Source organism: Heterodontus francisci, chromosome 7, assembly GCF_036365525.1.
Source record: "Heterodontus francisci isolate sHetFra1 chromosome 7, sHetFra1.hap1, whole genome shotgun sequence".
Classification (NCBI taxonomy): Eukaryota; Metazoa; Chordata; class Chondrichthyes; order Heterodontiformes; family Heterodontidae; genus Heterodontus; species Heterodontus francisci.
Window position 1 is genome coordinate 5843951 of NC_090377.1, and position 13845 is coordinate 5857795.

At 50.3% G+C, this 13845-nt stretch overlaps 1 protein-coding gene across 17 annotated transcripts in view; it reads right to left on the reverse strand.

Moving 5' to 3' along the window:
• The window catches only part of tns1b (tensin 1b), a 939527-nt gene that overhangs the window by 132425 nt on the left and 793257 nt on the right, over window positions 1-13845 (reverse strand). For all 17 annotated transcript variants that reach the window (XM_068034709.1, XM_068034713.1, XM_068034718.1 and 14 more), the window contains one exon: window positions 4600-6285. In XM_068034709.1, the coding sequence (XP_067890810.1) occupies window positions 4600-6285 (1686 nt within the window). The remainder of the gene's footprint in view (window positions 1-4599; window positions 6286-13845) is intronic.

Genomic DNA, 13845 nt, shown 5'->3' on the forward strand with positions numbered 1-13845 from the left:
CTCACTTTTTGCATTTCACACAGCAGTGAGCTTGGCAAATAACAACTGATATGGAACTACAAAAAAGTGATAATGGTGAGGATAGAAGAGGAATGGGGATTGCAGAGCAGAGGAGAGGGGAGTAGGGGTGAGAACAGAGCACATAGGAACATAGGAAGAGGAGGAGTCATTCAGCCCCTTGAGCCTGTCCAGCCAATGAGAACAAGGCTGATCTGTGACCTAACTCTATTTACCCGCCTTTACCCATATCCCTTAATACCTTTAACAACATACAGTAATCTCAGATTTAAAATTAACAATTGACAAAGCACGGGACAGGAGAGCACTAGAGAGGGGAGCAGGGGAGAGGGGATCGGGGTGAGGGGAGCAGGGGAGAGAGGAGCAGGGGAGAGAGGAGCAGGGAAGAGAGGAGCAGGGAAGAGAGGAAAGGAGAGTAGGGGAGAGGGGAAAGGAGAGCAGGAGAGGGGATCAGGGGCAAGGGGAGCAGGGGTGAAGGGAGCAGGGAAGAGGGGATCGGGGAGAGGGGATCAGGGGAGAGGGGAGCAGGGGAGAGGGGAGCAGGGGAGAGGGGAGCAGGGGAGAGGGGATCAGGAGAGAGGGGAGCAGGGGAGAGGGGAGCAGGGGAGAGGGGAGCAGGGGAGAGGGGAACAGGAGAGAGGGGAGCAGGAGAGAGGGGAGCAGGGGAGAGGGGAGCAGGGAAGATTGGATCAGGGAAGATTGGATCAGGGGCGAGGGGAGCAGGGAAGAGGGGAGTAGGGAAGAGGGGAGTAGGGGGGAGGGGAAGGGGGGAGAGGAAAGCAGAGAAGAGGGGAGCAAGGGAGAGGGGAGCAGGGGAGAGGGAAGCAGGGGAGAGGGAAGCAGGGGAGAGGGGAGCAGGGGAGAAGGGAGCAGGGGAGAAGGGGAGAGGGGAGCACGGGAGAGGGGAGCCGGGAAGAGGGGAGCAGGGAAGAGGAGAGCAGGGAAGAGGGGATCAGGGAAGAGGGGACCAGGGAAGATTGGATCAGGGAAGATTGGATCAGGGGAGAGGGGAGCAGGGAAGAGGGGAGTAGGGGGGAGGGGAGCAGGGGAGAGGGGAGCAGGGGAGAAGGGAGCAGGGGAGAAGGGAGCAGGGGAGAAGGGAGCAGGGGAGAGGGGAGCATGGGAGAGGGGAGCAGGGAAGAGGGGAGCAGGGAAGAGGGGAGCAGGGAAGAGGGAACAGGGAAAAGGGGATCAGGGGAGTGGGGAACAGGGAAGAGGGAATCAGGGAAGAGGGGACCAGGGAAGATTGGATCAGGGGCGAGGGGAGCAGGGAAGAGGGGAGTAGGGGGGAGGGAAAGGGGGGAGAGAGGAGCAGGAGAGAGGGGAGCAGGAGAGAGGGGAGCGGGGGAGAGAGGGGAGCGGGGGAGGGAGGAGCAGGGGAGAGAGGAGCAGGGGAGAGAGGAGCAGGGGAGAGAGGAGCAGGGCAGAGGGGGGCAGGGCAGAGGGGGGCAGGGGAGAGGGGAGCAGGAGAGAGGGGAGCGGGGGAGAGAGGAGCAGGGGAGAGGGGGGCAGGGGAGAGGGGGGCAGGGGTGAGGGGAGCGGGGGAGAGAGGAGCAGGGGAGGGGAGCGGGGCAGAAAGGGAGGATGGTGATGCAATTGAGCAATGTGTAGTGTCTCCCCTTTGAAAATGCAATTGTTCATTAACTCAGCGTTTTACTCGAGATATAGAAAACAATTCTATCAAAGCAAGGTCAGTTGAATTGCACTCTTAGCAACTGGACAGTACACGCTGACTAAACCACAAGCTTCCTGATTACCAAAGAAATTAACTAAATATCCATTTATATTCTAGATGGGCCAGATTTCCTTCAAAACTTTTCTTCCAGACTCGCCTCATCTTATTTCCCCAATTTTGAAGATATTGTATAGATTCCACTCACGTCAGGTCGTTCACTACCACACAAGTGAGCCTAGACAGCAAGTACCAGCAGCTAATAGACTGTAGGGACATCGTATGTTTGTCCATTTCTGTCCTAACTAAACACAGATGCGTGCACACGTACAGATATTCCGCCAGTCTGTCTTTGACTGTCCTATTATGGATGGGCTCCCTCCATCAGTTCCACTCCATCCAAAGTCAACCACATTCCTTAATCCCACCTACCCACCTTCTCCCCATTTCCCTCAATCCCACCTACCCACCTTCTCCCCATATCTCAGTCCCAGATACCCACCTTCTCCCCATATCCCACAATCCCACCCACCCACCTTCTCCCCATATTCCTCAATCCCAATTTACCTACCTTCTCACCATATCCTGCAATCCCACCCACCCACCTTCTCCCCATATCCCTCAACCCACCTACTCACCTTCTCCCCATATCCCTCAATCCCACCTACTCACCTTCTCCCTATATCCCTCAAACCCACCTACCCACCTTCTCCCCTTATTCCTCAATCCCTTCTCTCTACAGAAACACATTTAATTGCCCCTTGACCCCATTTACATTGTCCTTCCTGAGGTATTTATTCCATAAACCCAATTCCCCTTTGGGTGAACAATTTCCTCTGATTTCCCTTCTTTCACTTTTGCCCCTGGGATGTGAAACACAACCCTTCAGGAAACAATTTTCCGGGATCAACTCTGGCCTATTCTCAGCATGGTCTCAAAACCTTTGTCTCCTCGCTGCCAAGGAATGACTGGGATCCTGTTGGGAGTGGGTGGGTCAAAGGGGAGACTTTCTGGAGAACACTGGTGAATCTAATTGATACAGAGGTGCCAAGGCACCTTCCAAACCCGCGACCTCTACCATCTAGAAGGACAAGAGCAGCAGATGTATGGAACACCACCAGCTGCAAGTTCCCCTTCAAGCCACACACCATCCTGACTTGGAACTATATCGCCGTTCCTTCACTGTCACTGGGTCAAAATCCTGGAACTCCCTTCCTAACAGCACTGTGGGTGTACCTACCCCACATGGACTGCAGAGGTTCAAGAAGGCAGCTCACCACCACCTTCTCAAGGGCAATTAGGGATGGGCAATAAATGCTGGCCTGGCCAGTGACGCCCACATCCCATGAATGATTGCATTGGAGGGGGTGCAGAGGCAATTCACCAGGATGTTGCCTGGGATGGAACATTTAAGCTACGAAGAGAGGTTGGATAGGCTTGGGTTGTTTTCGCTGGAGCAGAGAAGACTGAGGGGTGACCTGATCAAGGTGTACAAGATTATGAGGGGCATGGACAGGGTGGATAGGGAGCAACTGTTCCCCTTAGTTGACGGGTCAGTTACGAGGGGTCACAAGTTTAAGGTGAGGGGCAGGAGGTTTAAGGGGTATTTGAGGAAGAACTTTTTTACCCGGAGGTTGGTGATGGTCTGGAATGCCCTGCCTGGGAGGGTGGTAGAGGCAGGTTGCCTCACATCCTTTATAAAGTACCTGGATGAGCACTTGGCACGTCATAACATTCAAAGCTATGGGCCAAGTGCTGGCAAATGGGATTAGGTAGACAGGTCAGGTGTCTTTAATGCATCGGTGCAGACTCGATGGGCCGAAGGGCCTCTTCTACACTATTATTCTGTGATTCTGTGAATGAATAAAAAAAAGAGGCCAGGTGACATGGAGAAACTGGAAGCAACAAATTATATAATTTGTAGAAATCAGAAGTGTCCAATTACAGATGGTGATGACATCAATTGGGAGTCATTGACACATATTTCTTGGTTGTCTCTGTTAAAGCTAATGATCATGGTAAAAGTTTGGGCTGTTTTATTTCTGCACTTGTATCCTGAAGAAATGAGGCACAAAAAATCACCAATGCTCTTTCAGCACATATTTCACTGCCTCCCTTTCCATCAACAATTCAATATATAAACTACTGCTGAACGACATTCAGAAACAAACAAATCTAGTCCGCATCCTGCTTAAAACAGAAAGCTTCTTCTAAATGGTCTCCCTCCTCCCTGCATCCTCACCGAGTTCAAGCCCAGAACAATCGCATTACCTCCAACTCAAACTCATTCTTACTCAGGGTCTCAGAGTGTGAGACTCCCCCCATCCCTCACTCTCCCCTCAAACTACAGGAATGCTCACCTCCCTCATTCATCTCCAACTGTGGGACTCCTCCCCGCCCTCAGTCTCTCCTCCTTCTGCAATCTACACATTTCCAAAACCCAAGCTTTGGTGTCACCTAATCACTGCTTCCTGACTTACTTCAACTTCTCACCTTGATGCTACTTGCCCCATGGGACTGGGCCCTTACCCTGGTGCCCTGCCCTGTGGGATTGGGCCCTTCCCCTGTGTCCTGCCCTGTGGGACTGGGCCCTTCCCCTGGTGTCCTGCCCTGTGGGACTGGGCCCTTCCCCTGGTGCCCTTCCCTGTAGGACTGGGCCCTTCCCCTGGTGCCCTTCCCTGTAGGACTGGGCCCTTCCCCTGGTGCCCTGTCCTGTGGGACTGGGCCCTTCCCCTGGTGCCCTGCCCTGTGGGACTGGGCCCTTCCCCTGGTGCCCTGTCCCGTGGGACTGGGCCCTTCCCCTGGTGCCCTGCCCTGTAGGACTGTGCCCTTCCCCTGGTGCCTTACCCTGTGGGACTGGGCCCTTATATCATTTCTTCTTGATAAAGAAGCATGCTGCCATAACTTACCTGCTACACGCTGAGCGACCAGGCCCTCCAAGTTATAATGTTCTTCCTCAGGCATCCTGGTAATCCCATCAAAGCTGGCAGACTTCACTGGACCTTGTGACTGTGACGGCATGGAGTAGGATGCTGAAATGGGTGAACTGTATGGGATGAATGGTGGCACGGGGGAGGAAGTGTTTCTGCTGGGTCCTAGGCTGTAGCTTCTCAGTGCAGTGACGGCAGACTGCGGCTGCTGGCTGGGATGTACTGGGTAGTAGGCTCCCACAGAGTTGTATTGCTGCTCCTGAGGGAGTGAGACACTCTGAGGGTCATTGTCCGCATTTTTCTGAGCTTGCCCTGGCGAGGTCTGATGTGTCAGCTCAGAAGTGTGTGTCAACGATTGGCTTGGGGCATATGTGTTAGCTGCAGTGATGGTTTCAAAGGAGTTTGGAGGTTTTTGGTCAGAATCCTGATGAACTGCAGAGCTGAACTGTGATGGTGGCTGCCTTTCTGCCCTTGGCTCACTCTGAAACATGTGTGCCTGAGAGAATGAAGGGTCTAAGTCGAGCATGAGTATGTTGAGGGCCTCGATGGACTGCTCAATCTCCTGCTGTGAGGCCATCCTTGGGAACTCTGGGATGTTGTGGCTTTGTAGGATTGGCTCAGAGGCGCTGTGTTGCGGGCTTTTAGTTCTCAAGGGGCTGCCAGGGCCCTGGAGCACCCCGTTGGCCTGGGCATAGGATGGGGTCCAGCTCCCCTGTTGTTGCCAGGTGTTCAGGCCTCTCTGAACTGCATCCCTACTGCTCGTGCTGCGTGCTGGAGTCTGAGGCAGACTGGGTATCAGTCCGTGCCTGCAACTGTCGGGCGCACTGAATGACTGAGACCTGTACATCCCGCTGGGGCCAATGGGATAGGACTGCTGGACAACCGCTGTCTGAGGCTGCTGGATACAGCTTGGCATGGTGTAGGTGACATGCTGAGGAGTGGAGATGACAGGGACCAGGTGACCTGCACAGCCCAGATGTTGGCCTGTCTGGGTTAGGCTGTTGCTTCTTGGGATGTTCTTGGTGTAACCGATTCTCGCCAGTTCTGACTCACAGTACCCCTCCCTTGGGAGTTTATTGACCCCATTGTAACTTGGTGGCCCATTGGAAACAAGCAAGGCCTGGTCTCGCTGAGGAGACTCGTGGTAACCAACATCGGCCATTGCTGCAGGGAAGCTGCCCTCGAAGGAGGAGAGTGTGCCCACACTGTCGATGCTGTTCAGGTCGTGGTTGGGCAAGTCATCATCTAGAATGTCAGTCTCCCTCTCCGCACTGGCAGTTGGCACATCTCCATTCACATGGACCTGGGCAGGAACCAGCACGTGGCGTGCTCCCGCTGAGACTGCCAGGCCAGCGGCCCTGTTGTGCATCTGTGCCTCACTGTCCAGGCCAAAGCCACTGAGCAGCCTGTCGAGCTCCCGCCTCTCCTCGGGTGTGATGCCTTGATTGCTGGGCGGTGGATGCTCGTCGGTCTTGTCGGTTTTGGTAGAGGCCGTGGAGTTCCCTGAGTCGCTGCTCACTGACAGAGTGTGCTCAATATGGTTGGGCACCCCGGGTAAGGGAATGCCGTTAGCAGTGACCGGGTTGGCTGTCCCATCAGTTGAGTTTTTCTTCTTTACTTTCGCGTACAGGCTGCCATCAAGCGGACCCTGAGTGTGCACCACATCTGGAAGAGAGCAAAACCATGAAAGAGCAATTAGACCAACTGTTTGGGTGATGTTGATTGAGGGCTAAATATTGGCCAGAACATTAGGGAGAACTCCTCTGCTCTTCAAAACTGTGCAGTGTGATCTTCTACATCCAACCAAGAAAACAGATGGGGCCTCGGTTTAACGCTGCATCCAAAAGATAGCACCTCCGACAGTGCAGCACTCCCTCAATACTGGACTGAGTGCGTCAGCCTGGATCATGGGCTGAAGTCTCTGGAGTGGGGCTTGAACCCATGACCTCATGACCCAGAGGCTGGTCAAGTCCTACTTTCTAAAGGGGTGGAGAGAGACAGAAGAGGTCAGGGATATTAAGACATAATGGGACGGAATTTCTTGCAAGAATAATGATGTATGAATAACACTCACCGTAATTAATGAACAAATCGTCCAGTAACTTGTGGTGAGGAAGAGATTCCACGTGAATTGTGAATTGTCACAAGTTGCTGCACGATTTGTGCTGCTCCCACTGTTAGCTTTACAAAAGCAGCATCTCACCTTTAACCTCCTCATGACTTTCATGAAGTTGCTGGATTTGCACTGTAATTTCCCGTTAAACTCACCACAGAAAGTTAAGTCTAGTAATAAACAGCTTAAGAACTCTTTTCACCAGGTGATAATTGTTAATGAGTGCCAATTAATCTCTCTGGTCCAGAAAGTGAACAATTAAAAGTGTGGCGTCTCATTCCCTCAGGTATTGAATTGTTTTAGAAGATTTTAAAAGGTCAAATTTAATTTAAAAAGCTTATTCTTTCTTTGTCACTTTCTTGTCTCTCATTTAATCCAATCATTCTTTCCCTCGTTATCTTCTGTACCTGATTCTAATTCACCCTATTTCCTTCCCAGTCCTTCCTCTATTTATTTCTCAATCTTTAAATCTCTTTGGTTAAGGAGCTAGACTGTTAGTCCTGTCATTAAATAAGCTCCCCAGATGCCCCATTGCCCAGCTCACACTCGCAGGTACATGCAAAATAATTGTCAGCTTAAGTGCCCAAGATAAAGTCTAATGAACAGGGCATGTTGCAAGCTGACCCATTCCAGCAAATTACAGCCCAGTGAGTCTGCTCACAGCAGTATTTAAAGGGTTACACACTCCGCAGCAACCCACTTCCAGACTGTCCTCTGGCTCTGTGCAAGAACACACCATTTTGCTAATATCACTGTCCACCAGTCAAAAATATACTCCACCAAACACTTTTCCATCTTCATATCGCAGAATGGAAACCAACTCAAGCCTCTGTTCGTATAATTGCCTTATCACATCCTACCTCCTCATAAAGATAAAACACACAAAACTCTTGCAATACTCGCAAATCCCAGCAAAAGACAAAATTGAAGAAATACGCAATTTCAAGACTGCACTAGCCCGGAGCCGCAGCTGAGTTGAGGGGCAAAGCCTCCAACAGTATCTCAAACCCTACCTCTTGAATGTCCTCTTTTACGTCTCTATCTGTGTAACAGTTGACAGTTCTGGAAGGGAGAAATGGAAGCAAAAAATCCACAGCAGACACAGAGCAACAGTGAGAGGGTAGAACTTGAAAGAGACTGGAGGAGAGAGAGAGAGAGAATGCCGTTCCCACAGTGGATATACATGAGTGGGAAGTGTGTGTCTGATGACTGTGTCTGTAAGCACAGCCTCCACCTGGTATACACTTATCAACTCCCAGCTATGTGCTTGGGAGTGACATCACATTTCAGACAGCAAGCACTGAGAGTGCAGAGAAACACAACTGACTGAGGAAAAATCACTTCTTTTTCCAAGCTTCACAACACATACCGCAGTCATGGAAAGATCCCAACAATCAGCAGACACGAATTTTCCAGCTGTCCATTCCACAGGAAAAGCAAAGCTGGATTTTTTTTTAAGTTAAACTTTTTTTAGACAGTCGTCATGATTCAGAGTTCTGGAATTTTATCGAAGGAAATAGGAGCTGGAACACTGAAAACAGAACGTCCCAGCAGCCGATATCAACACTAACCACGTGTAACTAGACACACCAAGAGACAGTACCAAGGGTGGGTGGTGGGAAGGGCACGAGTACCATGATGGAGACACAAGTTACCAAGAGAATATTTGGCAGAGAAAGGCGAGGTAAGAGGCACTTCCTCACTCAGCTTGTTTAATAAATTGTTTCATAACCAGAGTAGCTGGGGCTGAGGGATTTGGTGTCACTGCTACTTTTATATGATGGGAATAGCTAATAATGGGAAGTCTAGTTTGACTATCCATTCGATGGCCTCCTAGATACTGACTGGAGAAATGAGGTGCCGATCTTAGTGGGCAGCTTGATGTGAAGTGTTCCATGGTCAGAGACCCCTGACCATAATCACACTTCGGGTCATCCCTCACCTTCCACTGATGGAGCAGGTGGCTGCATTGTCCATACCCTGTGCAGAATCGGTTGAGTGCTGTCCACTGTCTTCGAGGGAAGTCCAAGCCAGGAAACTCTGCTGTTGGGTCAGTGATGAGGTGTTGGTTCTTCATACTGCACACCTCTCACAATTCGATCCATCTGGACAGTGGGCTAACACCAGCAGTGTGAATATTAGCTGCTGTTCCCAGGATGGCCAGTGTGATTTTTAATACTTTCTTGGTGGGTTTCTTAAGCCTTTGTGAATGGGGAGGCCGGTGCTGCTCAGGACTTTTTCCATCTCGCAGATCACAATGGTGTCACGGTGAATGGTGGGGGGCGGGGGGAGGGCAATATGGGACAACACTAGGAGTCACTCATTTGGAGTGGAATTGAGCATCCCTGATGCTATCCTCATGGTGGCGTTTAGCCGCATCTCCCTGATTTTCGTGTGGCAGCTGCAAGACCAGGTTCAGAGCAGTATTATGCAGTCGTGTAGACTAGGGCCACTGTTTCAGTGTGAAATGTTTTGGCTGTGCTCCCCATGATGTTCCAGTGAGTTACCAGACCAGGTTCACCCTGGATTGTACTTTTTGGCCGGTGTTGATGCGCTGAGGCCAATCAGTGAGAGTCCTGTCCAGGGTCACACCAGATATTTTGGGTTGGGGTCATGGGTAAGTCGTCTTCTGCAGTAGGAAACATTGTGTTCTTGCCTGGCGGAATTATTATTCAGAGGTGACACTGACACAACTGTCTTCTCTGGATTGGGATGGAGATGGAATGCAGCATTCCAATAGCTTCAGGTCGCTGCTGAGTGTCCTATTTGCTGCCAGTGCCAGCAGTATTATGTCATCGACATAGACGAGCCTCTGGTATTTGGTTCAGGGCATGTCCACTGTCAAGATGTTGAAAAAGGCCGGTGCAAGCATCAATAAGATCATAAGAAATGGGAGCAGGAGTAGCCCATTCGGCCCCTTGAACCTGTTCTGCCATTCATTATGATCATGGCTGATCTGATTGTGGCCTTAACTCCACTTTCCTGCCTGCCCCCCATAATCCTTGACTCCCTCCTTGTAGATAAAAATCTATCGAACTCAGCCTTGAATATATTCAATGACCCAGCCTCCACTGCTCGCTGAGGAAGAGAATTCCAAAGATTAATGACCCTCAGCGAAAATAAATTCCTCCTCATCTCGGACTTAAATGGGAGACCCCTTATTTTGAAACTGTGCCCCCTAGTTCTAGACTCCCCCATGAGGGGAAACATCCTCTCAGCATCTAATATGTTTTTAATAAGATCGCCTCTCATTCTTCTAAACTCCAATGAGTTTAGGCCCAACTCTTCCTCATAAGACAACCCCTTCATTCCAGGAATCAGCCGAGTGAACCTTGTCTGAATTGCTTCCAATGCAAGTATATCCCTCCTTAAATAAGGAGACCAAAACTGTACGTAGTACTCTAGGTGCGGTGTCACCAATGCCCTGTATAATTGGAGCAAGACTTCCCTACTTTTATACTCCATCCTCTTGCAATAAAGGCCAACATTCCATTTGCCTTCCTAATTACTTGCTGTACCTGCATACTAATTGTTTGTGAAGCCCTGTGGCAGACCCTTGTTGAGCATGTGTGTTTGGATGGTTTTCTCACCACGATAACATGGAACTTCTGGTTGTTCATTAGGCTGTTGATAAGCCTGAGAGTTTTGCAGCATTGAATGATTGTTGAAAGCTTCAGTAGCAGGCCTCCATACCAGACAGTGCCATATTCCAATGACAAGTCTACGAAGGCAACTCCAGACTTCTGCTGTTTCTGCCTCAATGTTGATTGCGAGTGCATGAAGCTGGCCATCGCAACTTCTTCCATCTCTGAAGCCTGCCTGCTCGTTTGAGAGGCTGACATCTAAAACTGGTTTTATCCAGTTAAGGATGAGACCACCTTAGACCATAGACAGAAGGGCAATGGGATGGGAACGTTTGAGATTGTGGGCTGGTTTCCCAGGCTTTAAGATGGCAATGAATTTGGAATGGCGCCAAACTTCCAGAATTATCCCAATGCAAAGGATGTTGGAGGAGAGTTTGGGAAACCACATACATCCATTTGGACCTCGGTTATCGAGGAATTCTGGGTAGCTGCCATTGATCCCAGAGGATAGTCCAGACCCGGTGGCTGTCGGAGCTGTGCCCACCTCTATGGCTGTGTGCAGCAGAGAGTTCTGAAGCAGCTGTTCCACTCTGCATTCATTCTAGTTGGTATTCACTGCCTTTCAATTGGTTTGGAGGCAGGTACAATGGCGTCTGTACGGACCTTTGACACCTAGAGATATGGCAAGAAGTAGGGCACATAGGGTTGAGGATTTGGGGAGAAGGTGGGTAGGTGGGATTGAGAGATATAATGAGGTGGGTAGATGGGTTGATGGATATGAGGAGAAGATGGGTAGGGCTAATCTATCAAAAATCGATGGGCTCATTCAACTTACATTAAGGTCCATCATGGACCTGTATGTCCCTCTTTTATATCTCACCTCAACCCTGGCACATCACTGCAGGAGTTCCTCAGTGTAGTGCCCTAGGCCCAACCATCATCAGCTGCTTCATCAATGACCTTCCTGCAATCATAAGGTCAGAAGTGGTGATGTTCACTGATGATTGCACAATGTTCAGCACCATTCGTGACTCCTCAAATACTGAAGCAGCCTGTGCCCGCATGCAGCAAGACCTGGACAACATTCATGCCACAGAAGTGCCAGGCAACGATCATAAGGAAGGAAGACTTGCATTTATATAGCACCTTTCATTAACACTCAAAGGGCTTTACTGTCAATGAAGTAATTTTGAAGTGCAGTCATTATTGTAATCGCCAAGAAGAGAGAATCCAGCCATCTCCCCTTGATATTCAATGGCTTTACCATCACTGAATCTGCCACTATTAACATCCTAGGGGTTACCATTGACCAGAAGCTAAACTGGAGTAGCCATATAAATACTGTGTCGACAAGAGCAGGTCAGAGGCTAGGAATTCTGCGATGAGTAACTCACCTCCTGACTCCCCAAAGCCTGTCCACCATCTACAAGGCACAAGTCAGGAGTGTGATGGAATACTCTTCACTTGCCTGGATGGGTGCAGCTCCAACAACAGTCAAGAAGCTCGACACCATCCAGGACAAAGCAGTCCGCTTGATTGACACCCCATCTACAAACATTCACTCCCTCCATCACCGACGCACAGTAGAAGCAGTGTGTACCATCTACAAGATGCACTGCAGCAATGCACCAAGGTTCCTTAGACAGCACCTTCCAAACCCGCGACCTCTACCAACTAGAAGGACAAGGGCAGCAGATACATGGGAACACCACCACCTGCAAGTTCCCCTCCAAGTCACACACCATCCTGACTTGGAACTATATCGCCGTTCCTTCACTGTCGCTGGGTCATAATCCTGGAACTCCCTTCCTAACAGCACTGTGGGTATACCTACCCCACATGGACAGCAGTGGTTCAAGAAGGCAGCTCACCACCACCTTCTCAAGGGTAATTAGGGATGGGCAATAAATGCTGGCCTGGCCAGTGACACCCACATCCCATGAATGAATAAAAAAAAATTCCCATTGATAGAATAGTGACTACATTTCATTGACTGAAATGTTTTGTCGCAATCTGAGGTTATAAAAGCTGCTGTATAAATCAAATCTTATTCTGTCATAGAATCATAGAACCGTGTAGCACACCGGAGGCCATTCAGTCCATCGTGCCTGTGCTTACTCTTTTGAAGAGTAATCCAGTTCATCCCTCTCCTCTGTTCTTTCCCTTTTACTCAGCAATTTTTTCCCTTCATGTATTTATCCAATTCCCTTTGAAAGCTGCTATCCAGTCTTATTCCACTGCCCTGTCAGGCAGCACATTCCAATTCGTTACCATTTTCAGTTGTATCTCTCTGCCACTTCTCTCTCTCTCTTTTTCTCACCCTATATCACTTTCTCTGTGTCTTGAAACTTTAATCGTAAACTTGAGGTCATCCAAAACTTTGCTGCCTATGTCTTAACTCACACCAAGTCCCATTCCCCTGTCCCCCTGTACTCACTGACCTACATTAACTCACACCAAGTCCCATTCCCCTGTCCCCCTGTACTCACTGACCTACATTAACTCACACCAAGTCCCATTCCCCTGTCCCCCTGTACTCACTGACCTACATTAACTCACACCAAGTCCCATTCCCCTGTCCCCCTGTGCCCACTGACCTACATTAACTCACACCAAGTCCCATTCCCCTGTCCCCCTGTGCCCACTGACCTACATTAACTCACACCAAGTCCCATTCCCCTGTCCCCCTGTGCCCACTGACCTACATTAACTCACACCAAGTCCCATTCCCCTGTCCCCCTGTACTCACTGACCTACATTAACTCACACCAAGTCCCATTCCCCTGTCCCCCTGTCCCCACTGACCTAAATTAACTCACACCAAGTCCCATTCCCCTGTCCCCCTGTACTCACTGACCTACATTAACTCACACCAAGTCCCATTCCCCTGTCCCCCTGTCCCCACTGACCTACATTAACTCACACCAAGTCCCATTCCCCTGTCCCCCTGTACTCACTGACCTACATTAACTCACACCAAGTCCCATTCCCCTGTCCCCCTGTACTCACTGACCTACATTAACTCACACCAAGTCCCATTCCCCTGTCCCCCTGTGCCCACTGAACTACATTAACTCACGCCAAGTCACATTCCCCATCCCCCTGTGCCCACTGACCTACATTAACACACACCAAGTCCCATTCCCCTGTCCCCCTGTACTCACTGACCTACATTAACTCACACCAAGTCCCATTCCCCTGTCCCCCTGTGCCCACTGACCTACATTAACTCACACCAAGTCCCATTCCCCTGTCCCCCTGTACTCACTGACCTACATTAACTCACACCAAGTTCCATTCCCCTGTCCCCCTGTGCCCACTGACCTACATTAACTCACACCAAGTCCCATTCCCCGTCCCCCTGTGCCCACTGACCTACATTAACTCACACCAAGTCCCATTCCCCTGTCCCCCTGTACTCACTGACCTACATTAACTCACACCAAGTCCCATTCCCCTGTCCCCCTGTGCCCACTGACCTACATTAGCTCACACCAAGTCCCATTCCCCTGTCCCCCTGTGCCCACT